Consider the following 27,158-nt stretch of genomic DNA (forward strand, 5'->3'; position numbering starts at 1 on the left):
TCGGCCTTGAATGAGCAATTAAGAGCTCTCAGCTTGACAAAAGACCTGCTCTTTGTGTCTTGCTCTGGCTCGATTCCACTGCCAGTAGTAGTTTCGGGGGGCTTTTCTACGTTGAGCCGGTTTGCTCTAGGGATTGTCAGAATGCGCGAGCGGCTACACACTCTTGGCCAGCTACACCCCTGCCTTCGAGGAATTAAGCTCTTCAAGGCGGTTGACAGGCTTGCCTCCATCGGAGAAAGCGGGGAAAGTTCATTAAAAAGCGGCTCAAGTTCGTTCGGTGCTTTGTTTTGCTTCGGCTCTGGAGTAGGGCGAGGGCTCCCGCCGGCCCCCCCAGAGGCGTGGCTGGCGTCGCGCTCGGTTGGCCCACAGGCGGGGCGGCCGTCGGAAAGCAGGGCTTCCCTTTCTTTTCCGTCGCCGCCTCCGCTTCTCCCCGGCAGGCTGAAGGAGCCGGAGCCGCTGCCGCCGTCGCCCCCCCTCTGGCTGCAGCAGGTGAGGAAGGCACCGCGAGGGATGGAGTGAGGGGCGTGTGGCGAGGGGGCGCCCTCTCCTCGGCGGCTGGGCGCGGGCGGAGTGGGGTGGGGCGGGCGCTGTCTTCAGGGGACGAGGCCGGGGAAGAAGGAAGGCGGCCCGGCCCCCATTTCTGGCAGAAACCGCTCCGAAGCTGCCTGGTCGTCCTGCTTGGAGCGACGGGCGCTCGGAAAAGGAAGAAGGCGGGGGCTTCCCCCCCTCCCCTCCCCTTGGGTAGCGAAGAAACTCCCCGCGCCCCCCCCGGCTCCCTTGCCGCCCGAGGTCTGAGCAGGCAGGCGCGCTTGGGGAGGTTTCGGATGGTGGGGTTTTTTGTTTGTTTTCTTTTTGAGGAAGAGGGTTAGCTGAAGTGAGCGTAAGCCTTTTTTACTTCTGTTCCACCTCCCGCCCCAGAAAAGGAAGCCAAGGCGGCTTGGGAGGGTTAGTTAGGCTTCGGCTTTTTTTTTTCCTCGTCAGATAATCGCTTTCTGGGGCCAACTGCGCCATTTCTGAACGTGGTCGGCCGTGGTTTTCGTAGACTTCGCTTCTCGGGCTTTTTTCCACGTGCACGAAAATGCTCTTTTTTTGCGCGACGTCGTTTCTTGGGCTGCGGTGTGTGTGTGGGGGGGACAAGGAGGACAAGGGACGGCCATCTGCGTATGTCCCAGAGCGCTCCCTTCTGCAACGTTCAACAACTCTCCAGGCCTGTACGCGAAGGTTGTGAGGCATGAGCTGTAGGCGCCCTGAGACCGCCAAAGTGGCGGGAAACAAATTGGGGGGGGGGGGAGAGCAGCCTCAACAAACTTCGCGAGTCCGACCTGAGAGAGCAGAAAGCCCCCTGACGCTGCAGCGGAATCTTCAGTGGGATGCAGGAAGGAGCCTTTAGGAAGCTGGGCTGAGGTACCACCATCAGCCTTACCTACTCTGGATCGCACACCCTGCATCCTTTTCTCTGCTCACCCTTAGGGTACGACTGTAGGTACAAGCAAAAGAGAAGTAAAAAGTCAACCAAAACAAAACCGTGGTGGCACCTTAAAGACTACCTTCTATATTTTTTAATGTGAACTTTTGCGGATAAATTCACATTGTCAGACCCCTTAGGGTAATTTCTCAGTGTTGTGGCTGAAGGACATACTAGACACATTTAAGGACATACCTGCTTCGCACAACAGGGCAAATGGTGATTTGTGCCTGTCACATTCATTGGAAAATTAGGCTGAAAGGGGAAGGATTTGACCCAAATTGGGATCCTCTGTAGTGTCTGGTGGCGGCTAATAAGGGTGAGCTTTTGTGGATTTCAGCTCCCTTCCTGAAGTGCAGGACCAAATGCCTTAGAGCTGTGTGCTTATTGTAGATACACGAGCTGTTGCTGGGGGACTTTTGAGACCTTTTGCCATCCAAAAGGTCTGAATAGCAACCCCTTGAGGAAGGCTGCTGTGTGTCTGGACTCACTAAAATTTAGCTCAACATGTTTGCAAGAGCGAGGGTTTCTAGAATGGCTCATTTCCCTGGCCCATCTCTTCATCATAATACCAGGTTATACAGATTATTGAAGTAGTGTGTATCATGATGCCTTGAATACATGGGAAACTTAATTTAGCACTTATGTATTTAGCATCAATGTTGAAGGAAGGATGGTCCTTTCTTATATTTTATTCTTATACACAAAAAAGGACTTAAATCCACTTTAGTGACTTGTGAGTAGGAAGTCACCAGAGGACAGAGGAGGGGTTTCTTCGAGATTTATGTACGATATCAAGTGACAGTGTTGTATATCAATCATTAGTAGATGCTTGGAGATGGCATAAAATGTGAAGAAATAGTCTTGTCAATATAATGAATGAAAGCTGCCTATTCTGAGTCTCCTTTTTTCTTTCCATGGGAGTCTAGGATCCTCTCATTATGTTGATATTTATATCCCTCCCTATTCTTTAGTGCAAGGTTGGGGAATTGACATGGACCCAAATTCCAATTTGAACTTTTGAAGGTCTTCTCTAGACCACTTTTTAGGAGGCTTAAAACAAAGGAAGCAGAAAAACATAAAAGACAAACTTTAAAAACTTTAAAATGTAAGAGGGTATGGATGAACCAGTGATGTCGGGCAGTGGGTATAGTTATGCAAGGATGCCTCATGGCTACAATGTACCTTAAGCTGAAGATTCCCCTTTCCTACTTTATGGCAAGGAAATAGAGGAAATAGCATTCTGCTAGAAGTGGGAGAGAAAACATTGTGTTTCTTCATGCTTTCCTTAAAAAAAAAAAGAGAGAGAGAGAGAGAGAGAGCTATATGCAAAGAAGAACTCACAGGATTTCAAAGTCTCCTGAATAAAAAATATGAAAAAATAAATAAATCATAAGGCATTGCATAGATGGAGGGATAAGGTAAAGCTTTGCTGGAATCCGGAATTATTTTAATACTTCTAAAAGAGCATTCCTGTGTTATTGTGTTACAGTGGAAAAAGCACTAAACTAAGAAACAAAACTTGGCCTCTTTAATGAGATTGTGTCAAGGGTAAAATATATTTTGAACATAGAAGTAGAATCTACATCTCAGATCTTACAGTACAGAATCCTTTTCTCTTTGGTATCCCAGTCAGCCATGCTATTTCCTTTGAATACTGCATGCCATGCCTTCTAATGTACAGTATGGTGTGGCCAATGGGCACACTAAATCATCATTAGGCTGATTCCTAAACCCGCCTCCCTCGGTTGTACTTCTGCAACTGTAGGGTGCCCTCCTGTGTGTGAGTGAAACTGTTATGTATGTAAGGATTTACACTCAGAGGAAAGAGTCCACTTTTTTATAAATGATGATACAAACGATATCCTATAAAAAGCCATATAACCAGCCTATCTAGGTGAGGGCTGTGTACTCTAACAGCACAGCAGCCCTCACCAGGGCCCCCCCCCCCATGCCACATCCTGGCTGCCTTGTATTGGCTGTCCATTCCCTTCCGCATTGACTTCAAAGTGTTGGTGATGACGTGTAAAGCCCTAAACGGTTTAGGACCTCGATACCTGGCAGATTGCCTTCTCCCACCTAGATCTACCCGAATCACTCGCCATAGCCAGGAGGGGCCTAACTCCGAGAGAGGCCCAGAGAGAAAGAACAAGAAACCGGGGCTTCTCAGCAGTGGCCCCTCGGCTCTGGAATAGCCTCCCATCAGTGATCCATCTGGCTCCCTCGCTGGGTGTTTTAAAGAGCCAATTAAAAACTTGGCTCTTTTGGCAGCCCTTCCCTCCTGTCAATATTTGACTTTATTCTTATTATAATTTTCAGTTTTCCCATCTTGAGCATTACTAACATTATTGTTTTGAATTGTTTTAGTTCTTAATGTTTAATGGAACCCGCCCTGAGTAGATTTTATCTAGGGGGGCAGAATAGAAATCTAATAAATAAATAAAATAAATCCTTGAGCTAGAGATGCTAAGGATTGAACGTGTGACCATCTGTAGAGAGTACACGAATGCTTCCACGAACCTAAGCCTGCCTCCAAATTACTTTTGCAAAATGTTGCCTCTATTCTCTTAGTTTATTCTTATGCTGATATTGTATAATGAGGAAATCACTTCATAAACTCACTCACACGCACACACATTTAAAAAAACTAAGAGATAAAGCATTACATAGTTGCAGCAATGGGATACATTGTCATTGGTCATGTCTATGTCATATGCTATATAGCAGAGGGAAGGAAGTGCTATTTTTTTTAACCAAGAAAGTTTAGATTTTTGTGCTAGAGCAGAAAAGCAGCCTCCAGAGCAGGCCTGTAGGTACAGCGCCACAAATGTGAAAGAGCTAGGCAATTTTTAAGCTCTCCTTTAAAAAAACAAACATACAAACTTCATAGAAGCACTGAAGTCAGCCCATAGGTGTGGCATATGAAGGCATACAAACAAAATAAGCTGCTATAGTTTCTCTTCCTTGTGTCTGAAATGTCAGACTCCAAAGTCCAGATGTTGGTTTGTCTTTTATGCCCCTCCTTTTTTGAGCACTGTAGCTAAAACATTTCAGCCAAGCACGTTTTTCCCTTACAAAATGATAAGGGCTGTTTTGCAAGCCATCCTCTTGCAAATACTGTTTGAAAGGCAAATGAGTATTTTCTGAAATCTGATTATCAACATCCATCTATGTTATGCACAGTTTGAGGTCTAGTTCATGCATTTAGATCTACAGATCCCATGAATCATTTTGACAGGGGAAGAGACAATGTACAGTTGAAGAGCATGTTGAGTTTTTTTTAATACAAAAGGTCCTGAGACTCATCTCCCAGCTTCTCCAGATACAGCTAGGAAAGATATCCTGTTTGAAAGCTGGTCAGCCCAGAGTTTCCTTTTCCCTTCTTTTTCTTTAGCCCACACATGGGTAGTAGGGTGAACTGAGGAGGGAAACCTGGGCACAAGGAACCTAGTCCATTTCAGTTCTAGCTTGGGACTTAAAAGAAAATCAGCCTTAACTGGCCATTACACATTTAATACAGTATCCAGTTTAGTTCTTATTTTATAGAGAATGCTGGGCTATATATGATTCGGTATGAGATTTCCAGACACTTCCAGGAAGCAGTGTATGAAGGGTTGAGGGAGGAGTAAAGGATGGGACTTTGGAGGTGATCTTTTTTTTTTTACATCTGTTTTAACTTGTCTTATAAATACCAATCAAACATCAAGTGCCAATACTGCTGTTTCCAAAGTTAGTAGTGGGTTTATTTGCTTTTCAAAACCTTTACATCTCTGATAATGGCTACCATACCTGAGTCCAGAGTTAGAATTAATGCTTGCCTCTTTTGACAGCCTTCTTATTCTCTGCTCTGTCACCATCAGCAGCCAAAGAGAAGAATCTAAAATAACCTGTATCCCTATTTAGCTGTGTGGTTGTCAGAGCAGGGCTGAGCAGCTGTGACCTTCCAGGTGGTTATTGGACTGCAGAGCACTGCAGAATGTGTTTAGTTGGGCATGTTGCATTTTGAACATCTGTATGCTTTTACCAGATTGCCTGATTTTTCCCACATTTTGCTGTGTCACCCAAAATACTTATGAGAATAAGTATCAAGGGATGTGAGGGCCATTATAAGAGCTGTCATCGAAATGTCAAGAAAGTAGTAAATGTAAGCCAGAATCTTGTTGATGTTTGCGTAACTGCTGAGTAACATGTCTCAGCTAATTGTGTCCAATTGATAAAGTGTTGAAGTCCATCTGAATCACATGCTTGGTCATGTTCTTAGTGTATACAACCAAGATATGCCTCAGCACCTCATCGGTTAGCCATAACAGGTTGCACAAATTGTATCCAAGCAGCAGAAGGATTCCAGGTATAGTCTCTTTTTAAAAAACTTGCATTGCTAAGAGGGAAACACTGTGAGGATTAATAATTCTTTTTCTGTTTTTAGGATACAATGAATCACAGTCTTGGAGCTGAACAGTTAGCCACAGTGTCTATTGCAGGCTGCAAGTGATAAAGGGGCAGTGTATATTAACCATGGCTCTCCTTGCTACTGCTTTATGGTATTGTAGGCAACTATGCACATATATTGCCCATCTGTTGAAAAGGTAGGTTTTAATAGGGGTGTGTGTGCCTAATTTGCATTAGTGTGATAAATATCTTCCCTACATCAGACTAAATATCACCTTGTCTAGAATTCTGTTCCTTCTTCCCCTTGGTTTTCCATTTCCCCCCCCCCTCCCCAACAGTCAGTGTCCTGAGGCCACAGAGCATGCTTTGTCCTTACTGAGTTGTTTTGAGCTGTTACAGTCAAATTTATCTGGAAGCTTTCCAACAAGGTATGAAGGTAGTGGCCTTTATTCTGCTGCTTGGTGTTTGGTATTCAGAGGTACAAGTGGGACCTGCAACAAAACGTTGCAGTTTAGAGGTTTCTTCATTCAAGGTATAAAATTGCCAGAAATTTTGAAGTTCCTGGGAAAAAATGGGGGGGGATGGAAATTGGAAAGGGAAAGGAATATAACTTGTACCAAAGAGAGAGCTGCAAACTGCTGTACACTATACCTTGCAGTGCACAGGCAATGAATGCCTTGTTGTATGTCCTTTAAGCAAGGTTGGGAGCATCTGCTAGGTGTAGAAATGTGTCCGGAGTGATATGTGTGCCCCATCATTCTTGAACCACCAGGTAGCCAGCTATAAAAGTTAATTAAATCTCCCTTGTTGCATATTTTCTTACCATTGTTCTTATTGTTTGACTTTCCAGGTGGAGCAGATACCTGCAGAAAAAGTTCACAAGTAAAATTTACAGTATTATTGTGTGTGCTTTTTTAAAAAATAAAAGTTTATATTATCTCAAACAGGTCAGTTTTATCAGCTAACATTTATGCTTGATTTAGATAACAACAGCGTTTCGGATGAAGTTGATTTGCTTGGCTACTGTGCCAAGGAATGGAAAGGAGAAACAGAACAGGCCAAGCAAATGAGGAAGGTAAGGTATGAATGAGAGAGTGACGCTGCAAAGCACAAAAATGGGATTCTTATGTACAGCTGGCCAAGCACAGTTTAACTCACCTTTTTGTCATTTTGCTATTTGTTGTGTGTAGTTTTTTAAATATATTTTTTTGTTTTCCTTATAAAAGTAGAGTAAGGTTAAGGGGCAGCAGAGATGGGGTACCCTCGGAGAGGGTGGATTTGAACAGATAAATTACGGATCAATATTTTTAATAGTAATTCTATACATTCTCTTCACTAGTTCCACATATCAGAAAGAAAAGAAAAGAGGGAAAAATCAAATTCAGACAGATATATTGTTATTCTAATTATTGATTATGTAGCTGATAGTCTTTCTCCATTCTCATGCATTTTCCCTTTATTTCTTATTTCCCAAGGGATATATTTCATTGTCTTCAGATTCCTTCCTTATATATTGCTCATCTTGCATTGCTTTCAGAATTTTGTCTCTATATGTGGTTTTAATGAATCTAATTTGTACCTCTATTGGGAGATGATTTTTTTAAAATAAATACTGAGGGTGCTCTTTTGGCCTCATCTATATTCCACTTAATTTAATCCTTCTCACAGTTCGCCCAGTCTGATAGTAAATTTGTAGTAGCTTCTAAGAGGTCTTCATTTTGAGTTTATGGTATTCTCAGAATATGTGATGTATTCTTCATCTGGATTTGAGTCATTGGTGTTTCATGTTGGTTTTGTCTGGTTTCAGCTTTTCCTGAGTCCTTCTGAAGTTTTATTACTTTTTCCTTCATTTGCTTTGTTAATCTTCTATATTTCTTGATTTTGCTGTGTCGTATCCTCTTTCATGTGCCCCAGTTGTAAATTCTTGTCCTCCTGTTGTTTGGAGAGGTCAAACACTTTAATTTTCAGGACAGAAATATCAGACTTAATTTCATCAAACTTTTTTTTGGGGGGGTATTTTTTTTTCTTCGGCTGGAACAAATTAATTGCATTTCAATGGGAAATGGTGCTTCGACTTACGACCATTTTGAGTTACAACCATCTTCTGGAACCAATTAAATTCATAAGTCGAGGCATCACTGTATAGCTGGAAACTGTGATTTTGACATAAAGGAAAGCTTCCAGTTTGATCCCCTTGTGTGCAAGAGTAGGATGAAGGCATTGCACAAGGCCTAGCTTTTTCTTTAGTATTAAGATAGATTTTCCAGGAAGAAGCTTTCTGTTATTTTTCATTTGCCTATAAATGGTGCAGTGAATCTGTACAGGAATAATGGAATCTTTAAGTAATTCACCTCTCCTCTTCCCATCCACAGAGGAGCAGAGGAAGTGTTTAATTTGCTAATATCCTGAAGTTACTTTCTTCTTTAGCCACTTCACAATATAGTAAAATTGACTGCTGGACTGAATAGTCATTGAGGTTTGATATGCCATTAGGATCTGAGGATTTTATCAAATAGCACATCACACCTCTACCTGACTCTAGGTGACCCCATTTGGCCCACAGCAATCCACTTCAAAGTTGCCTGTGGTGTATATTAGTGCCTTTTGATGTATATTAATGCTTCCAATTAAACAGTTTGCTTCACAAACAAAGAGGCTAATGTCAAGGTAGCTAGCAATGGTTGTTGCGGGTTTTTTGGGCTCTTTGGCCATGTTCTGAATGTTGTTCTTCCTAACGTTTTGCCAGACTATGTGGCCGGCATCTTCAGAGGACAGCACTCTGTGCTCTGGTGTAGTTGGCTTGGGAGTGGTGTATTTATGGCTGTGAGATAGACTTTTGTCTTTTTCTGTAGATGAGTGATTAGTGTGTCTTGTGGGTGTATTGTTGTGGTAAGGAAGAGAGATTATCTGTCACTGTGGTTGATGGGTGTCATTAGTTGGTCTTTTGTGTGTAGTGATCCCCGGTCTCTGTGGCTGGGTAGAGTTCGTTGACCTTTTGCACACTGTATTTTTGAGAGCTGGGAGCCAAGATTTGTTGAGTTTCAAACTTTCCTCTTTTTTGTTGAAGTTCTGCTGGTGCTTGTGGATTTCAATGGCATCCCTGTGCTAGGAATAATCAGTCTTTTTTTTAATCAGTAAGGGGTGTCAGTGTCAACTGGACATTGCCCTAGAAGAGACAGTTCTTTCCTTGGATATATTCATCTGGATCTAGGAAGAAGTATTTCCTAAGTGTCATTGCTGGCTGGAGCTACATTCCTTGACATTTCCAGTTTCTACCTCCTTAGTTACTTCATCAAAGAGAGAAGAGGCTGTCTTCATAAATATATTGGACTTCAAACTGCTAATAAATGGAAATACTTCTTTTAAATGTATCTCCCTTCCCAATGAAGTCTTCAGCAGACTCTGCAGTGTGTCCTACTGCATGAGGAGTTTGGTGATGATACAGGGCAAGGCCTTTTCAGCAGTGGCATCTAAACTATGGAGCTCCCTCACAAAATTCTTCCATCTTGGACTCATGTTACAGGCTGCTGCTCTTAGTGGAATCCAAAATTTACCCCCTTCCTTGCTGCATAGTACGGCCATATATCTTGCTCTGCATTTGGATGGGCATTGAACAGTGGATCCATCCACTCATTTGCAGTCATCCAGAATTCAGGAAACATATTTTTATCATAATCGTTGTTTTCTTTTAAAGGCTTACAAACAGTTGTTTTGGAGACATCATGTGAAATATCTACGACAAGTCAAGGAAGATAGTTATTGTGTGCTGAGGGCTGTATTGTTCCAGATATTTAGCCAAGGTCTTCCTGTTCCATCATGGACAAAGGCAGTTGATGTCCTAAAGGTACATCCTGAACAAACAATGCAATACGAGTTGAATTATTTTCTGATTTTACCCTATACTTGTGATCCAAGACTATGCGATCCTTGAACATCAGACTTTCAGAATGAGGTTAAAAATATGTTGGAGACAGCCCCTTTAGTCTCTTGTGCCATTGATAGATCTCATAAATTGGATTTCCCCCCCCTCTCCCCCCTTTTTTACCTATTGAAAAAGTACAGGATACATTCAAACAGCATTGGATTTTGACAGGTTATTGTGAAAGAAGCATTTTCAAGTTTTGATAACACCATCTTATGAGAAGCATTGGTATGGACTAATTTGAGGAAGATTACTTCTGAGCCTAATGTCTTTGCATTAGAGTTTTGATTGTATCAGCCCATAATTTAGTATACTTGAAACCTTGCTTTTGTCCTTTAAAAAAAGAGATTCTTTCTACCGAAGTAGAACTCTTCTGGAAATCCTTTGAACATTATTCTATATTTTAGTAATTTCAATAACATCACTATGAGCTGTAAATATACATTTGGAAAAACATTTCTATCCAGTATATATTTCTATTACAGTAATGTTCTCTGTAGCCTCTAAGTAAATGTGCCCATTACATGCACAAGTTGATCGTGTCATGACACAGTGCTATTTAACCATAAACACATTTTTGTTCAGTAGCAACAACAGTTCTTTTTATTTCTTGGAAAGATTATGCTTTTCCACTCAATTCAACTCTCATAAATTGAACAAGTAGAATTTTCTGTCCATTTCAAGGAAAGAAGTTTCTCCACTGAATATATCTCTCAGAAATTGTAACAAGCAAGCAGATTTGCAGGAACTACTTTGATTAATTGAAAGAAGTGTAAATGACTTACACCTCTCCTCCCAATGCTTCCATGTCTCATCAAAGCAAAACCTGTTTTTTCTTTGGGGTTCATTCTATTTAGAATCTTTATTTCCTGTTGAATTACTCTATTGAAGCCAAGGTTGTGTGCTTATCTTTTTCAGATCCCTGAGAAACTTCTTTATTCACAAGGCTGTAACTGGATCCAGCAATATAGTTTTGGACCCGAGAAGTATACTGGCTCCAATACATTAGGGAAATTACGTAAATGTATTGAAACTTTAAAAAGTCAGGTAAGTGAAAAAATATAAATAGGTTGATAGGAGCTGTCAAGGGAAATAATTAAATGGCACTAAAACTTAAATAAAACCAATATGGAGGGAAATTCTAACTGGAGAGTTATAGACATTGAATGAGAGGGATGATATTTTTGATCTAGCAGACTTCTGTAATACGAAGTGAACATTTCTTTTTACTATTTTAGAAAGCCATTTGTATTGGGGGTTTGGTTATATAGAGATGTATTTAATTAATTTTAAAACATCTTAATTGATTGGCAGCCCTCATATTGTTTGGCTGTGATTGTACTAGGCAGCAGTGGAATTTTCAGAGCTTGGCAATGTTTTATGATAGGAAGATGCTCAGATTATTGATAGTATTTGGAAGAATGTTGAATTTCTCTTTAATCATAAACATATTTCCATTATGTTGGCATGTGTAATAATAGGACATAAGTGGAAACAGAAAAACAAGCAATGTTTGGCCTCCTCACCCTTAATAATGTCCAGTGCGCTGCCACTTTCAGACATTCATTTGTATAATAGAACCAAGTTGCACGATTGTCACGTTCCTGCCTGTCCCTTGATTGTTTCACCAAACATAGGGCACAAGCTACATGCCTTTCAGCGGCCACCAGTTGATTATATCAACATTATGTATTGTTAATAATAGAGGTCCAGGTAATGTGTCATTTAAATGGAGCCACATAGTAGTTGTTTATTAGTACAGGTGATGAAGGTACAATCAGTACCAAACATCCCACTTCATCCACTCTCAACCGCCAGCCCTCTCTCTGTATTCAAAACTCCCAATTCCCCAATCTCCCTTCTCAAAACTCCAATCTAATCTCCTCCTCCTTCTGCAGAGAATCTTATATCTCGTGACTCCGCCTCTGCAGCAATCTTGTTGATCCATACAGATAGCATATTCATGACCTGGGCGGACGCCACAACGATAAACTAGGAACTTCTGAAATTCATGTTTGCACTATGTAATCTTCCCAAAAAGCACAGTAAATTGTTGTTATATAATGGTATGCAGAACTAAACATTCTCTCGTCCTGGAATTAAATACCCAGAGTTCTTTGAAGGGAGATAGGAGTAGTTTACTTGTCCTCCAGTAATAGTTTTATTGAGAGAGTAACTTTTGCAGTGTAGGTGTGCTGTTAAGGGCCTGTAGCCACCCTCCATGTCCTTTATGCCTGGTTTAAGTTCCAGTGTGTTAACAATTAATATGTTCTTCCTTTGGACCTAGAAAATTTCCACTGAGCAATGAAGCTCCTGCTTCAAACTGTTGTCTGACCTATGTTGTATAGTCTTTGCAAAATTCCCCAGGAACATCTTTCTATTATATAGAGAAGGAAGGAGGCAAAGGATTGGCAGAACAGATAGAGACAAAACAGAAATGGATCCATGCTTTTCTGTGGTACCTCCCACCGCATTTTTTTCGTGCTTTGCAAGATTGCAGCCATTAATTTCTGTGCCTTGTAAATCAAGTAATTACACAGTTTAGCTATGTGCTCTTGTGTTGCTTGTGGATGTAGTCTTCAGCTTAGGATTTTGCTATTTATTCTCAAACTTGGTAACCTGCCTTTCAGGGCAGCTGCTCAGTGCAGTTAGAATGCTGTGACTGAATTTGTGGAACTTAAATTGAGCCTTTTGCAACTGTGGAAACATGCGCACATGGTTTGACCTGTAATAAAACACTGAAGTTATGCAGTGCTTTTTCTTCAGACATGCTCTTATCCAGGATGCTCCATTCATTCTTCTTTCAGTTTTCTGTGTGCTCTCCTGCTCATTCAGCACTCCATGGTCACTGATCATGCTGTGTTTGTGAAACCGAACCGTTTTCAGGAGTCAGAGTTGCCTGCATAAGATTTTTTTTTCCTTAAAATTTTCCCAATTTTCTGCAACTCATTGGACGGAATCCAGTATCTAAATTTATGCATATGTCAGGGAAATTACATAAGTCTTCCTGGAAATGCACTGCTCATTAATGGTTGCATTCCTGGCCAGGGTGTTTTATCCTGGGCATGCTAACGCTCCCCTCTCATGGCCAGGTGGTACGAGCAAATTAGGTCATTAGTATATGTGATAGCAAAGCTACTTTGGCCAAAATAAACCAACTACTTAATTTTAACATTTTTTTTGTAGCAATGATAACAAGTGGTTTTTTAAAAAATATTATTTTCCCATAAATTGTAGTGGATGGAGATAAGTGGCATTAGAGACCCATATGAAAGAGGAAAACTGTGCTGTGCCATTTTTACTGATGAAGACACGGAGCACAAGATGTTTGAGGCCATAAAATTTTTTATGCTCTACCAAGTAATAGAAGCCTATGAATGCTTCAGCAACAAACAAGAGGGTATCCCAAGGTTCTTTTACAGCCTGTTTACACAGGATACTTCCTTGGACCCTTTAAGCTACATGATGAATCATCTGAATTCCATAGGTGATGGAAGAAGTCTTGATCAGGTAACTATGCTCAAAGTTTCTGTCTCATTTGAGAAAATCTTTAAAAGTTCTAACAGTTGGTTGTGTTGAGATTGTGTTTGGGAGGGAATCTCCTGTACATCAAGGAAACAAAGGCTGGGAACAAAATGAAAACAATGGGAAAATGCAGTGGAAACAAAATCAGTGTTCCCTACCGAGAGGCATCCTGACTGTTCCTGCTTATTTTGCATGCTTTATGTTGTCTTTGCTTTTCGTGGTGGCAGGATAACCCCCTGACCACTGGAAATCTTATTCGGCCACTTCTCTGATCTTTGAGATGTCATAAAAACATAGTTCTTTTCTTTTTTAAAAAAAGTTTGCTTCTCTGAAAAAGAAAGTTCACTTTCTTGTGAATCCTACTCCTGACAGGGTGATTTCTTCATTGTATTGTTCAAATATACAGTTTAATTACAGCGGTTTCCTGAAAAGCATAATATAGTTGTAGCAAATATTTTTCACTGAAACTTCAGTGGATACATTTTCCAAATTATAATCTGTGCCAGGATTATACATTTTTTAAATTTGTGAAATTATTATTGTACAATTATACATTTTTAGAGCCTCGTGGTGCAGTGGTTTGCTGTATTGCAGCCAAAACTGTGCTCGTGACTCGGGGTTCAATCCCAGGTAGCTGGCTCATGGTTGACTCAGCCTTCTATCCTTCCGAGGTCGGTAAAATGAGTACCCAGCTTGCTGGGGGGGGCAACGTGTAGCCTGCATAATTAACACGTAAACCGCCCAGAGAGTGCTTGAAGCACTATGGGGCGATATATAAGCAGCACACTTTGCTTTTAAATTTATGAAATTATTATTAAATGATATTTTGAGATGAAGTTCATATATGGAAAAGATAAATGCAATCATCATAAAGTAATTCTCTCTCATCTTGAGTAAATTGCATTGCATAGCAATAAAATCTGCACCACATCCATAACTTCTTGCACCTAGTGTTAAATTTGTTTTTTTGTTATTTCAACTTATAAGACATTCATAATACATTCATAATATACACATACATACATACATGTGTTTATTTGGTAAATTTCTTCAATGTAATTGTAAAACAGTGTCCCTTCTCATGCCATCAGACTTAATTTCCACATTCTATCAATGTATTTCCCCCCTAAATATATTTGCTTTTGTTAAACTTTTTTTAAAAATTGCCTTGTCTCTTCCACAGGTTGAACTGTTTCTCCTTGGATATGTTCTTGAAGTAAAGATAATAGTTTATAAGATTTGTAAGTTCAGTTCAGATGTTTTTCAAGAATACTGCTTAGAGGGCTATCAGAGGGACTGGCATGAAGTCTCCCTCCTGACTGAAGATGACCGTCATTATCACATCCCTGTTATCAAAATGTAAAACTCATTTCTGATGCTGCTAAGAGAAGCATCTGACATTGCATCCCCTGCTGATGATTTGTAAAGTACCCAAACAGTTAAGACTGACTAGAAGTACACCAGGGCATGAGCCAAACCATCTCTCAACTTATCTACCTCACAGGGTTGTTGTACAGGTAAATTATTTAACCCTCACGTATGCCAGATACCCAGTTTGGTGTAGTGGATAAGTAATCGACTAGGACTCAGGAGCCCTGGATTCGTATTTCTGCTCAGACATGGAAGCTCATTCGGGATGTGGAACTGGTAAAGCCATTCCTTCAATATCTCAGTTATATTGAAAGCTCTGTTTGGGTCGTTGTGCCGGTTCCAGCTTGATAGCACATAAAGTAACATGTATGCCACCTTCAGGTTATCAACAGCAATATGTTTAAGAATAAATGTGATTGGCAATGGGACAAGCTAGATATAGGTGCCAATTCACCTAGTAAGCTTTTACTGTGCTATTAAGATCTGTTCATTTTAGGTATGTGGACACCACAGGCTTGTAAATGAAGTCATTCCATTTCTCCTGGGACCTCTAGTTCTGCAACAGAGGTGGCGTAGAGATATCTCAACAGAGAATTCCCAGCATCATCACAAAGTGACAGTTGGGAGAACTGCTTGGGGGAAAGGTGTGGCATGAAATTGGTATATGCTGGATATAAACTGGTAATCTAGTTATGTTCTTTGAGTCAAAAAGTCTGTGGATCCTTCATTCCTGTTTAGTTAGTCTCCTATACAGCTCCCCCCACCTGTTGAACTCTGTTGAGCAAGCAGGGACTTATGGTGTAATGCATTGGTCCCCAACCTTGGGCCCCCAGATGTTCTTGGACTTCACCTCCCAGAAGTCCTGGTCAGCAGAGGTGGTGGTGAAGGCTTCTGGGAGTTGTAGTCCAAGAACATCTGGAGACCCAAGGTTGGGGACCACTGGTGTAATGAACCCAGGATCATGAACTGAGACTTTATAGCAAGCCATGGTTGTTATGTCAAGTCTTTTAGAAAGTTCACAGCATATTTTAAAACCAAATAGAAGCACTGCTTATATCTCATGTTGTGGGAAATCATGGTTTATTATTTCATATACCTACTGGAATTCTGTTCTGGCAAAAACTTATTTGTTACCTTCACATTGTACACGCTGCATGACATGGCCTGGAGACCACAGTTTCAAGGCCCCACACTAGCTTAGACAACATGGCAAATAGAGGCTTGATTTACATTCTCACAGCAGAAAAGTGGAAGAAAGCCATTTGTGTTGATCTGTCCAAGTACGTAAGTTCATGAAACGTACTACCTACAACTGACTCAGCATGTCATCTGATGAACTAGATCATTATCGTAAGGACTGTTATATAGCTTCACTTGTCAAAAGGGTACCAGTCAGTAAGGTTGATAGTGCTTCAGGTATAGATGAGAGTAACTGGATACCTTCTGGCTTGCATTTGTGCTCCAAATTCTGTACCAAGAAATGCAAAACCCAGCAACCTTAATTAGGAAGATTTGCATAATTCAGTGGTTTATCCTGTTTTGTATATTCTTTTCCTGGTTCTCCCTTTTAAAAAGCTGATATATGCAATATGAATATAATATCCAAGATGAACTTTCTATTTATTATGTTGTCAATAAAGATAAGCAAAACATGATTAATAAAATTTGTAACAGAGATAAGAACTCAAAGATTAATAAGAGGAGACAGTATAAATCTAAAACATTTCAAGGGTTGGGACTTCTCAGTCAAATAAAACATACCAGATATCATATCACAATCCAATAAATTATTCTGGTTGAATATGGAAACATAATGCATTTGAACCTGAGCAATATTCTTTTCATAACAAAATAATAACATAGTAAAAATGTAGAAAATGCCTTCTTTAAAAATGTAGCCCTAATTTGGAATAGACATTGGAAAATATTTATCTCACCAGTTTCTCCACTGTATCTGGTGACAGAATTGGATAAATTCCCAGGAAATCTAAAAGAGAGAACTTATCAGGGAAGTCACAGGTTATTAGAATGAAGGTTTGGTTAGAAAAATAAAAATAAAGAACAAATATGGATAACATATCTTGGTATATTATTATTATTGGTATGGATAGCATATCTGGATATAATATTATTCAGTTAGAGTAGTGGGCAAAGAACTTGGTAAAAACAAATGATAAATATAAGGAATTTACAAGAAATGTTACAAAACAAAAGTGCAAGTGAAAAAGTAGTGAAAGGGATACTAAGTAAAATGTATAATATATTGTTAGAAGCTGAAGATCAGGAAGACTCATTTAAAATGTTATGGGGATTTGATTTGGGAGAAGAAAGTATTAGTGCTTTGAAAAATATATGACATATTAGAATATTAAAATCTATCAGTAAGTTTAAAAGAAAACATATATAGGTTAGTTTGGAGATAATACTTTATTCCAGTGAAGTTAAATCAAATAGTAATAAAATGTGCTGGAGCAGGTGCCAGAAAGGTACTTATTTTCACATGTGGTGGGAATGTGAGAATACAGTGGTGCCTCGCATTGCGACATTAATTCGTTCCGCAAAAATCGCTGCAGAATGAAAATGTCGCAGTGCGAAATAAAAAAGCCCATAGAAACGCATTAAAACATGATTAATGCGTTCCTATGGGCTTAAAACTATAGTTCAGCGAAGATCCTCCATAGCGCGGCCATTTCTGCTGCCTCTTAAGCGAGGAATCCGTCCCAGAAAACAGCAGGTGGCCATGGTTTTTTCCCAATTGCCATTTTGAAACCGCCAATCAGCTGTGTGAAAATGGTCGCTTTGCGACGATCGGTCATTGCAAAGCGAAAATACCCCATAGGGAACATCGCAAAACGATCACTTTTGCGATCGCAAAATGTTTGTCGCAAAGCGATTTCATCGCTAAACGGAGCAATCACTATGCGAGGCACCACTGTATATTGAAATGTTGGCAATTGATTTTTAATGGAAAAAATTAAATAAGCAAACTAAAATTTGCTGTGTGTTCTAAAACAGCACTTTTATCAGTATTTGTAAAGAAAGAAGGTTATTGGCCAAGAAAATAATTTCAACTTGTTAAGGGTGGTGAGATTGTTTTTTGCCAGGAATTGGAAAACAACATCTCATTTCCAGTTAACTTTCTGGTATAGAGAAATTTGGGATATAGCTATTAGTGATAAAAATACGTGTAATATAAGTTAAGAGGGGGTAACAGGCAAGGATGAATTTATAGATATATGGGGAGAATTTGTGGGTTTTGTGTTGATGAAAAAGAAGTGGGTAAAGCCCATCACAAGGGTCCATGCAATTCTGTAAGGGAAATGGGACTCCACAAGGGTTGGTATTCCCAAATAGTCCCAGTGAGGGGGAACACTGTGTGTTTAGATATTTATCAGTTTGTTTTCTGTATAAATAAAATTTTAAATAATTCTGAAAAAGAAAAGCTGCTGTGTTGTACCCTAACCACGGAGGATCTAATTAAGTTGTCACTCAGATAGCTGAAATGTCAGGAGGCACTGCCTCTGCTCTCAAGTATATCTTCACAGATAAAAGCACTAATTGTCTTGCTCTTTATTCAAATTACGTTCTGCTCTTCATGCCTTCGTATGCCATCACAGCATGGCCATCAACATTTTAGGAACAGGAATTATGCGTGTTTCATGGGAATGAATACCGTATTTTTATATCAGTGTAATATAACAAACTGCTTTTATAACTTACAGTGTGTGTGTGCCATTTTTTTATCCTCTGGTTTTATCCATTTCATGTGTCTTGGGAAAATGGTTGTAAATCAACAAGATTTTTTCATTGATCTTTTTAATCTTTGTAACAGTGGAGCATTTTAAGTACCATGTGCTTTTGAGGACACAGGCTGGACTATTTAAAAAAAATTATTTCATGTTCTTGTTTGTGTGTGCACAGAAAACAATAAGACCAAAACGAGTCAAGTACTATAATCAGGATCTTGCTGTTGAGTTTATTTTGTAGTCTTCAGAAATTTGTAAGCTTGTGTGGTGTTTCAGATTTTTTAACCACGTTCTACATGTTTAAATAAACATTTATAATTTTTCAAAAGTCAGTAGATCATTACTTATGTTTATTAGAGCAATATTATACCTGTGCTTGGCTCTTCAGCTGCCTCAAAAATAGAACAAGGAGGGAATTGGAACAGTGATGAGTTTGCTGAGATGAAATTTTTTTAAAAGGCAACAAATACATCCACAAACATATGCTCCATTAAGTTGAGTGAAACCTCCATATTTACCCAGTCCCCTACTCCAGGCAGTTAGGAGTGTGTTAAGGGAAGACATTCCTTACTTACTGGGTTGTCACTGGTAGGATCTTCAGATTGATGTCTGCTTACTTCACATATGTTCACTGTTACATATATTTGCACAGAACTTCATTAAGATTACTTGCAAGGCTTGAAAAGCAGTAAAGGCAGAGAATTAAAAATATAATTAAATATATTTAAATTATATTAAATTAAAGATATAAAGTGTTGCATCTAATTGTTAGCCTCGTTCTTCTGAAATGGTAGACTTCTGTCCGGTTTACTCCTCTTGGGAGTTCAGATGGAGATGATGGATTTATTTGCATGCTTCATTTGTGTAAGATCATCAGTATGGAGGGTGGTCATGCCAGGAATGACAAGGGTCAAGGCCATGGAACCTTTTGACTAGCAATGAGTACAACATATTCTGCTATCCCTCTGAGACTGTTAATCTACCATAGTCCAAAAATTCCTTTCCTTGGCACATTCGTCCCATTTATTTCTTCACTCTGTGTGTGTCAGAACAGTATGTTATATAAAGCATATAGTTTTGAGCTAGTTTAAACTATTTTGTCACCAGAATCAGTTATCCCTGAATGTGTTTCTTGAAAGTAAGGGAAGGGGAGTAACAGATGAGTGGTGGGGTGATCTTATATGGAATCATTCTGAGTTGTGAATCATGATGTATTTTGCAAAATTACTGTTCAAGCATTTGAAGTTATGTATTCTGAGACTATGAAAAGATCTTTCCACATTGTTTCTATAGAGCATTTTTCAGAAATGCAAGCTGTGAGAAGCTTTAAATGAAAAAGTAATTTTACAGCAAACCATATAGTGCTTTGCTTTTTCATGTTCCTTCTCTTGCACATCATACCCACTCAGGTAGGAAGCTGTTCTTAAAAAAAGGAAGTGGCATTGGGTTGGAGAGGCTTTTTGGCGAGAGGTGAATGCTGACACTATACACACATCTTCACAACAACATTTGCAGGGGGAAAACCCAATCAAATCCTCCCAGTGTGAAAACGTTGAAGCCCTCTAGAGGCAGAGAGAGAAAAGCTGGATTCATACTAAAAATGCTGAACTGATTTGAATCAGCCTTGTATGTCATGGAGACAGCAAAAATACTCCAAATCCATCAGTTTTATGAACAACAAATCCTGCATTATTTGATCATGGTATCACCTTCTTGGTGCCCATGTCTGCCACATAAATCTGGATGAAGAAATTTGCATCCCACATTGACAGTATTTGCCTTGTTACAGTGAGCCACTAAGATTTTGAAACATCCTTCATGTCCCTTTGTCTCCATAGAAACCAAACCCTGCATATTCTGACATAATTATGACTTAACAATGTGGAACAATATCCCTCACCTTACACATGGCAGGGAGGGATGTTAGTAAAAACTGGGAAGTTACTGAAAAGGGAAGATAGCAATTAAGGAAACAGGTGAGTTATATTGAAAAATCATCTGACACTCCTCAGCTGCATACACTAGCATGCCATCTTCCATCACCATCCAACCCAAAATATGTCCCTTGATTTCCCCCATCCTCTTTAATCCTTCCAACAGAGACCAGACTTCATCATAGTATTTTTGGAAGAGGTAGCCATGTTAGTGCAAGCATATCAGACAAAATCCAAAGAAACAAAACAAAGACAAAAATGTGGCACCTTAAAGACTAAGCATTATAACGTGGTGGTGGATAACGCTGGAAATGTTACATTTGGTAATGGCTTACAAAACCTTGGCTTATATTCAATCAATTTCTAGGGGTGTACATCATGTGTATAAATTTTATCTCAGCTGTTTCCCTCTGTATTTTTGATTTCTAATGACTCTCTTCTAAAATAGTGACTTTTAAATCTTCCACAGAGTGACCTGGTAAACGGAAATGGTTGGATACATGTTTATGTGTATTGTGGTTTCTTAGGTTAGATTTGAGGCCACCAATTCACCTAGTTACACAAGAGATACCACAGACTTCCTAAGGAAACTTCAGTCCACATACATCCCACACAAAGATGGACTACAAGCTATCACAAACACCATCTAAAACAAAAAAGAAGCGCTCATAACCACTACCCTCCATAACTTCATATTCACACAGAACTATTTCACCTTTGACAATAAAACTTACCTCCAGATCAATGAAACTGCAATGGGGGCCCATATGGCTCCACAATATGCAAACATATTCAGGGCTGATCTGGAACAACTCTTCCTCAATTGATGCACCCTCTTCTCTATTTGAGATACATTGATGACATTTTTTTCCTGATCTCAACCCATGAAAAGAAATCCCTAGAAAAAATTCCACCAGGATTTAAATAACTTTCACCCAAACATCAACCTCAACCTGGAACAATCTATGCAACAGGTGCATTTTCTGGACACCACTGTGAGACTACAACATGGACATCTTAGCACCATGTTATAGTGGAAACCTGACGATCAGTATACCTACTTGCAGCTTCCATCCTGAACACATAACAAAATCCATTGTGTACAGCTAAGCTCTTAGATACAATTGCATCTGCTCTGACCTACAGGATAGAGACTCCAAATTCAAGGATCTAAAAAATGAATTCCTCAGACTACAATACCCACCCCATGTGATGAAGGGACAAATCAACAAAGCAAGACACATATCTAGAAGTATCTTATTACAAGACAGACTCAGAAGTCAAAATGACAGAACACAGCTAGTTGTCCCTTATAGTCCACAACCACTCACACACATCCTAAGCAATCTTCGACCCATCCTTGATAAAAACACTTCACTCTCTAAAGCCCTTGGTGGGAGACCCATGCTTGCCTACAGACAACCTGCCAACCTCAGGCAAATGTGTACACACAATAGACCACAAAACAACAATATAGACAAGGAGACTGCACCCTGCCACAGACTTAGATGCCAACTCTGCTTACACATCTATTCTGGCAACACAATCACGGGACCTAACGATGCTACAGTATACAGAATATCAAAGGCAGCTTCACTTCTTCCTCAGCTAATGTGATCTATGACATCTTTTGCCATCAGTGCCCCTCTGCCCTCTACATAGAAGAAACAGGACAATCTCTATGGAAATGAATCAATAGCCATAAATCAGACATCAGAGACCACAATACACAGAAACCTGTCTCCAGCCATTTCAATTACCAGGTCACTCTGTGGAAGATTTAAAAGTCACTGTTTTAGAAGAGAATCATTACAAATCAAGAATACAGAAGAAAACAGGTGAGATAAAATTTATACACATGGTGGACAACCATAGAAATGGGCTGAATATAAGCCTAGGTTTCGTAAGCCATGGCCAAATATACTGTTATCCTTCTACTGTTATCCACCGCCACTGCCATTTTCTTCACTACTACCATGCCCATCTCTCATCGCAAGGCTCTAAGGTAAAAACTGTCTATATTTTGTACATTAACACACATGATTCATCTGCTAATTTCTTTCATTCTTTCTTGTTCAACTGCATCTTCAACTCCCCGGCTTCTCCCACCACCACCTCTCATCTTTGCTCAGACCTGGTGTTTGTTTTCTGTCTTCCTGAAGTGTTTTTACAACACGGCTGTAAAAGAAACATAGGCCTAATTAATTCATGTAACCAATAAATATTTAAAATGTGAAACTGATCTATATATTTCATTTTGTTTCGTTCTGTCTCTTAATGTCTGATGAAGCAGACATGTCCCCCAATGCTTACATTAAAATATAATGTTTAGTCTTTAAGATGCCACATGTTTTTGTCCTTTTTTGTTTGTTTTGTCTTGCTTCTTTGGATTTTGCCTGATACACAGTCCTTGTATGTTATAAATGATAGCCATATTTATTTATTTTTTTAAAAAAAGGACAAATGAGTACGTTTTTTACTTTGGTGTAAAAACAACAGTAAAGTAAAGGTTCCCCTTGACAATTTCTTGTCCAGTTGTGTTTGACTCTAGGGGGCGGTGCTCATCCCCGTTTCCAAGCCATAGAGCCAGCGTTTGTCTGAAGACAATCTTCCGTGGTCACATGGCCAGTGCGACTTAGACACGGAACGCTGTTACCTTCCCACCGAGGTGGTCCCTATTTATCTACTTGCATTTGCATGCTTTCGAACCGCTAGGTTGGCAGGAGCTGGGACAAGCGACGGGCGCTCACTCCGTCGCGTGGATTCGATCTTACGACTGCTTGGTCTTCTGACCCTGCAGCACAGGCTTCTGCGGTTTAGCCCACAGCGCCACCACATCCCATAAAAACAACATGGATCACCTAAAAATGTGGTGTAGTAGTTCTGTGTTTCATGTTAAATAGAATTACAAGGTAACACAAGAGGGCAGCAGACAACCATAAAACTCTACATGGGCGAGCATGGTTTTTAAAATGCAGGGGAAAGAGTTATGCATAAAGAAGTCTTAGGCAATTGGTCAACCTTGGGCAATACATGTCTTTATTTGTTTAATTTTTTTTTTAAAAAAAATTAAGATTGCAAATGAACTGAGAAAGGCATAGCCACTTATTGGGGTGGGGTGACTGTCAGTAAAGTTTTATTCCATTGCTCTTCTAAGGAACCTGGTTGTTGTTGTTGTTGTTTGTCCCCAAACCAAATCTTAGAATTACAAATGAAAAATTGTCTCTTAAATCCTGGGCCTGCCCAGACAGGGGCATTTGGAACAGTCTGGTTCACATCTAAAAGCTTCTTCAGTGCAATCTAGTTTATTTCTCACTTGAGTGATCCTTTCATTCACACTAGAGATGTTTCGTCTCTTGTGCAAAGGGTCCCTATAAGTCTTTGGATTGCTGGTTTACTCATGAGTAGATTAACCTGGTTTACCTGTTAGAAATGAGTCAGCAGTGGTGGTACAGGTGTGAGAGGAAAGCAGGATGACAGGGAGATGGAAAAGAGCCCCCCCCCCCATATTCCTCAGCTGAGGCTCTGCTGGGGCTGGATTGAGATAGCCCCATTCCCTGCCTTTTCTTGCAGCTGTCTTCTTCTTCTTCTTCTTCTTCTTCTTCTTCTTCTTCTTCTTCTTCTTCTTCTTCTTCTTCTTCTTCTTCAATTAAAGGATGTGGCAAATCACAAGAACAATGCTTCAGCCTATCACGATATTAAAATGTTTACTGCATCAGTTAGGGATTTTTTTTAAAAAAAATGAAGAAAATAGAGGAGGGAGGTGCCATAACCCACCTATTATGTCACAGGGTTGTCAACTCTCCTGGCCTCATGCCAGAAAGATTTGTGACAGCTCTTAAAGGAGCATCATGATCAACCTAAGTAGAAACACATCTGAACGCCATCATTTGGTTTGAATCAAATTGTACCACCAGCGATCCATGTGCCGTTCGACATGCCCATTTGGACATCTCCTTAAACGTAAGGAACACAATGGGACTTACTTATGGGGGCACATGCATAGGTTTGCACCATGACTCACTTCTATCATGGGACCTTGTCTCATTTTGAGGGATGCAGCATCTATTTTCGGATGCCCAGGAATGAACATACAGTACTAACAATCAGCAGCAAAAGGGGCAGTGGTGGAAGGGCTCGGCAAACAATTTTAAGAGAAATCCACTGTAGCAGGCTTTTACTTAGGAACACTGTGTAGGAGAATCTGACCTTCCTTAGAATTTGAACCAAACACACTTTTACAGAGAGAGAGAAAGGTAAATGGTATTGTCTACAGGCAATGTTTACTCCAAGCAACTATGTCAAGGACTATACAAACCTGGTTTGGAAATTTTTGGAAAACTCTGCCAACTTTTTAAAAACAAATCTGAAATGATATGTGTGCATGCAGTGCTAGTAATAGTTGTGGTGATGACAGCACAGCTATAGTTGGTGAGTTTACTGCTTGCTGTCAGTACTTATGTTGTTAGAAATTGAAGTATGTGACAATGATAAAATCAGTCATGGGCTTTAAGGAACTCAAAAAGGAACAAAAAAAAAATGGTTTCTGCCCACTGATGTCACAGTGTTGAAAAACAAACTCAGTGATCTTTGTGTACATTTTCAGACATACTGAAATTATGTCTGAAAGGTTTATGCCAGCTTTGTGTTTAGCCAGCAACTCAGGTTGCAAAAAGGACAAAACATTAAACTATTGTATGCATTCAGCTTGTTTGAAGAGAATGGGAGGTGGGCAAGGTTTTTTTTTAAGTTTCCCCCCACTTTACTAAATATTTTTGAGGCTTTATTACCTCAAGTGGTGCTGGAGGAGGCTCTTGAGAGTCCCCTGGACTGCAAGGAGAACAAACCTATCAATTCTAAAGGAAATCAACCCTGAGTGTTCACTGGAAGGACAGATCCTGAAGCTGAGGCTCCAATACTTTGGCCATCTCATGAGAAGAGAAGCCTCCTTGGAAAAGACCTTGATGTTAGGAAAGTGTGAGGGCAAGAGGAGAAGGGGACGACAGAGGATGAGATGGTTGGACAATGTCACCGAAGCTACCAGAATGAATTTGACACAACTCCAGGAGGCAGTGGAAGATAGGAGAGCCTGGCGTGCTGTGGTCCATGGGGTCATGAAAAGTCGGACACAACTAAACAACTAAACACAGACTTGCTATTTCCAATCATGAACCAAAGATCAGCCTAGCTACTTATTTTTCAAAAGTTAGATCATCCTAAGGTTTCTGTTATCAATTGTGAATCATCCCCTTGTCAGTGATGTAGCCATCTAATCATATTGGCTGGATCATTTTTCTCCCCCTAATAATCCACTTCCCCTCCCCCTGCCAATATACAAGCACTTTCGGTCAAACAGCAATTTTCTAATGACAGGGAAAGTCCCTGATCATTTAAAGATTAGGCAAAACCCATGGGGACTGTTTGTAACAAAATAATTGTGCGTATTAACCTTCGTTTGCAAGCTACAATTTCAGAAATGCTTCCTCCTGAAAGGGTGCAATTATTCTACAAAGCAAAGTGCTGTGTCTCAGATGAAAAGCATGTTAGGTTTTTTTTTCTATAGCTCATTGAGTATGGAGGCAGTGACATCTGTTACAAGGTAGAATAAGGGCCTGTCCAGACTGGCAGTTTTGGGTGTGAGGTAGATGGGCTACAAAGGGTCTGTTGAGGTTGAGGGGAGGGGGTAGACATGATGTGCCATTTCGCATATTCCTCCCATCTGAACCGCAAATGACCACTTGAAGCCCAATCAGGCGTCAATTAAGTACTTAATTGTGTGGACATTTCCCTGATTCAGTTCAGAGAGAGATAGGTCAGAGATTCCCTAGGTGAATCTTCTGTGGTTTGTACACCTAAACAAAAAATAATGACTAGGGTACAAAGCACAATTTTCCTCCATAGCCCTCTGGTAATTTTGCTTACATACAAGTCTTACTGTTTGTAGGGTTTACTCCTAGGTGAGTGTGCATGAGAATGGAGGCTTTGTATTACATGCCTGGAGAATCGTTGTGGTTGGTGTCTAAAAACCAGAAAGAATTCAAATAGTGCTGTGCTAAAAATTTCTCCCTTGAGAATTTTGACCATTCTTATACCATCTGATAGTGGGGGAAAAATCTTTTCAAAAAGATTTTCCATGAAGCATCTTTTCATCACCTTGTAGTTTCAATCATTCGTTTAGTCGTTTAGTCGTGTCCGACTCTTCGTGACCCCATGGACCAGAGCACGCCAGGCCCTCCTATCTTCCACTGCCTCCCGGAGTTGGGTCAGATTCATGTTGGTTGCTTTGGTGACACTGTCCAACCATCTCATCCTCTGTCGTCCCCTTCTCCTCTTGCCTTCACACTTTCCCAACATTAAGGTCTTTTCCAGGGAGTCCTCTCTTCTCATGAGATAGCCAAAGTATTGGAGCCTCAGCTTCAGGATCTGTCCTTCCAGTGAGCACTCAGGGTTGATTTCCTTTAGAACTGATAGGTTTGTTCTCCTTGCAGTCCATGGGACTCTCAAGAGCCTCCTCCAGCACCACAATTCAAAGGCATCAATTCTTCGGCGGTCAGCTTTCTTTATGGTCCAGCTCTCACTTCCATACATCATGACAGGAAAAACCATAGCTTTGACTATTCGGACTTTTGTTGGCAAGGTGATGTCTCTGCTTTTTAAGATGCTGTCAAGGTTTGTCATCGCTTTCCTCCCAAGAAGCAGGCGTCTTTTAATTTCTTGGGTGCTATCACCATCTGCAGTGATAATGGAGCCCAAGAAAGTAAAATCTCTCACGGCCTCCATATCTTCCCCTTCTATTTGCCAGGAGG

At 40.1% G+C, this 27,158-nt stretch overlaps 1 protein-coding gene across 2 annotated transcripts; it reads left to right on the forward strand.

Moving 5' to 3' along the window:
- The first annotated feature begins 356 nt into the window (after window positions 1-356).
- OTULINL (OTU deubiquitinase with linear linkage specificity like) lies at window positions 357-18,750 on the forward strand. 2 transcript variants are annotated; one of them, XM_020781282.3, is made up of 8 exons: window positions 357-489; window positions 5,892-6,051; window positions 6,705-6,736; window positions 6,838-6,929; window positions 9,549-9,698; window positions 10,695-10,823; window positions 13,014-13,286; window positions 14,485-18,750. In XM_020781282.3, the coding sequence occupies exons 2-8, from the start codon at window positions 5,981-5,983 to the stop codon at window positions 14,662-14,664; spliced, it is 927 nt and encodes a 308-aa protein (XP_020636941.3). In that variant the 5' UTR covers window positions 357-489; window positions 5,892-5,980; the 3' UTR covers window positions 14,665-18,750. The 2 variants fall into 2 exon arrangements, with proteins under 2 accessions (XP_020636941.3, XP_072854605.2); XM_072998504.2 differs by lacking the exon at window positions 357-489 and adding an exon at window positions 5,279-5,813.
- Window positions 18,751-27,158: the final 8,408 nt, after the last annotated feature.

This window comes from Pogona vitticeps, chromosome 4 (assembly GCF_051106095.1).
Source record: "Pogona vitticeps strain Pit_001003342236 chromosome 4, PviZW2.1, whole genome shotgun sequence".
Taxonomy (NCBI): Eukaryota; Metazoa; Chordata; class Lepidosauria; order Squamata; family Agamidae; genus Pogona; species Pogona vitticeps.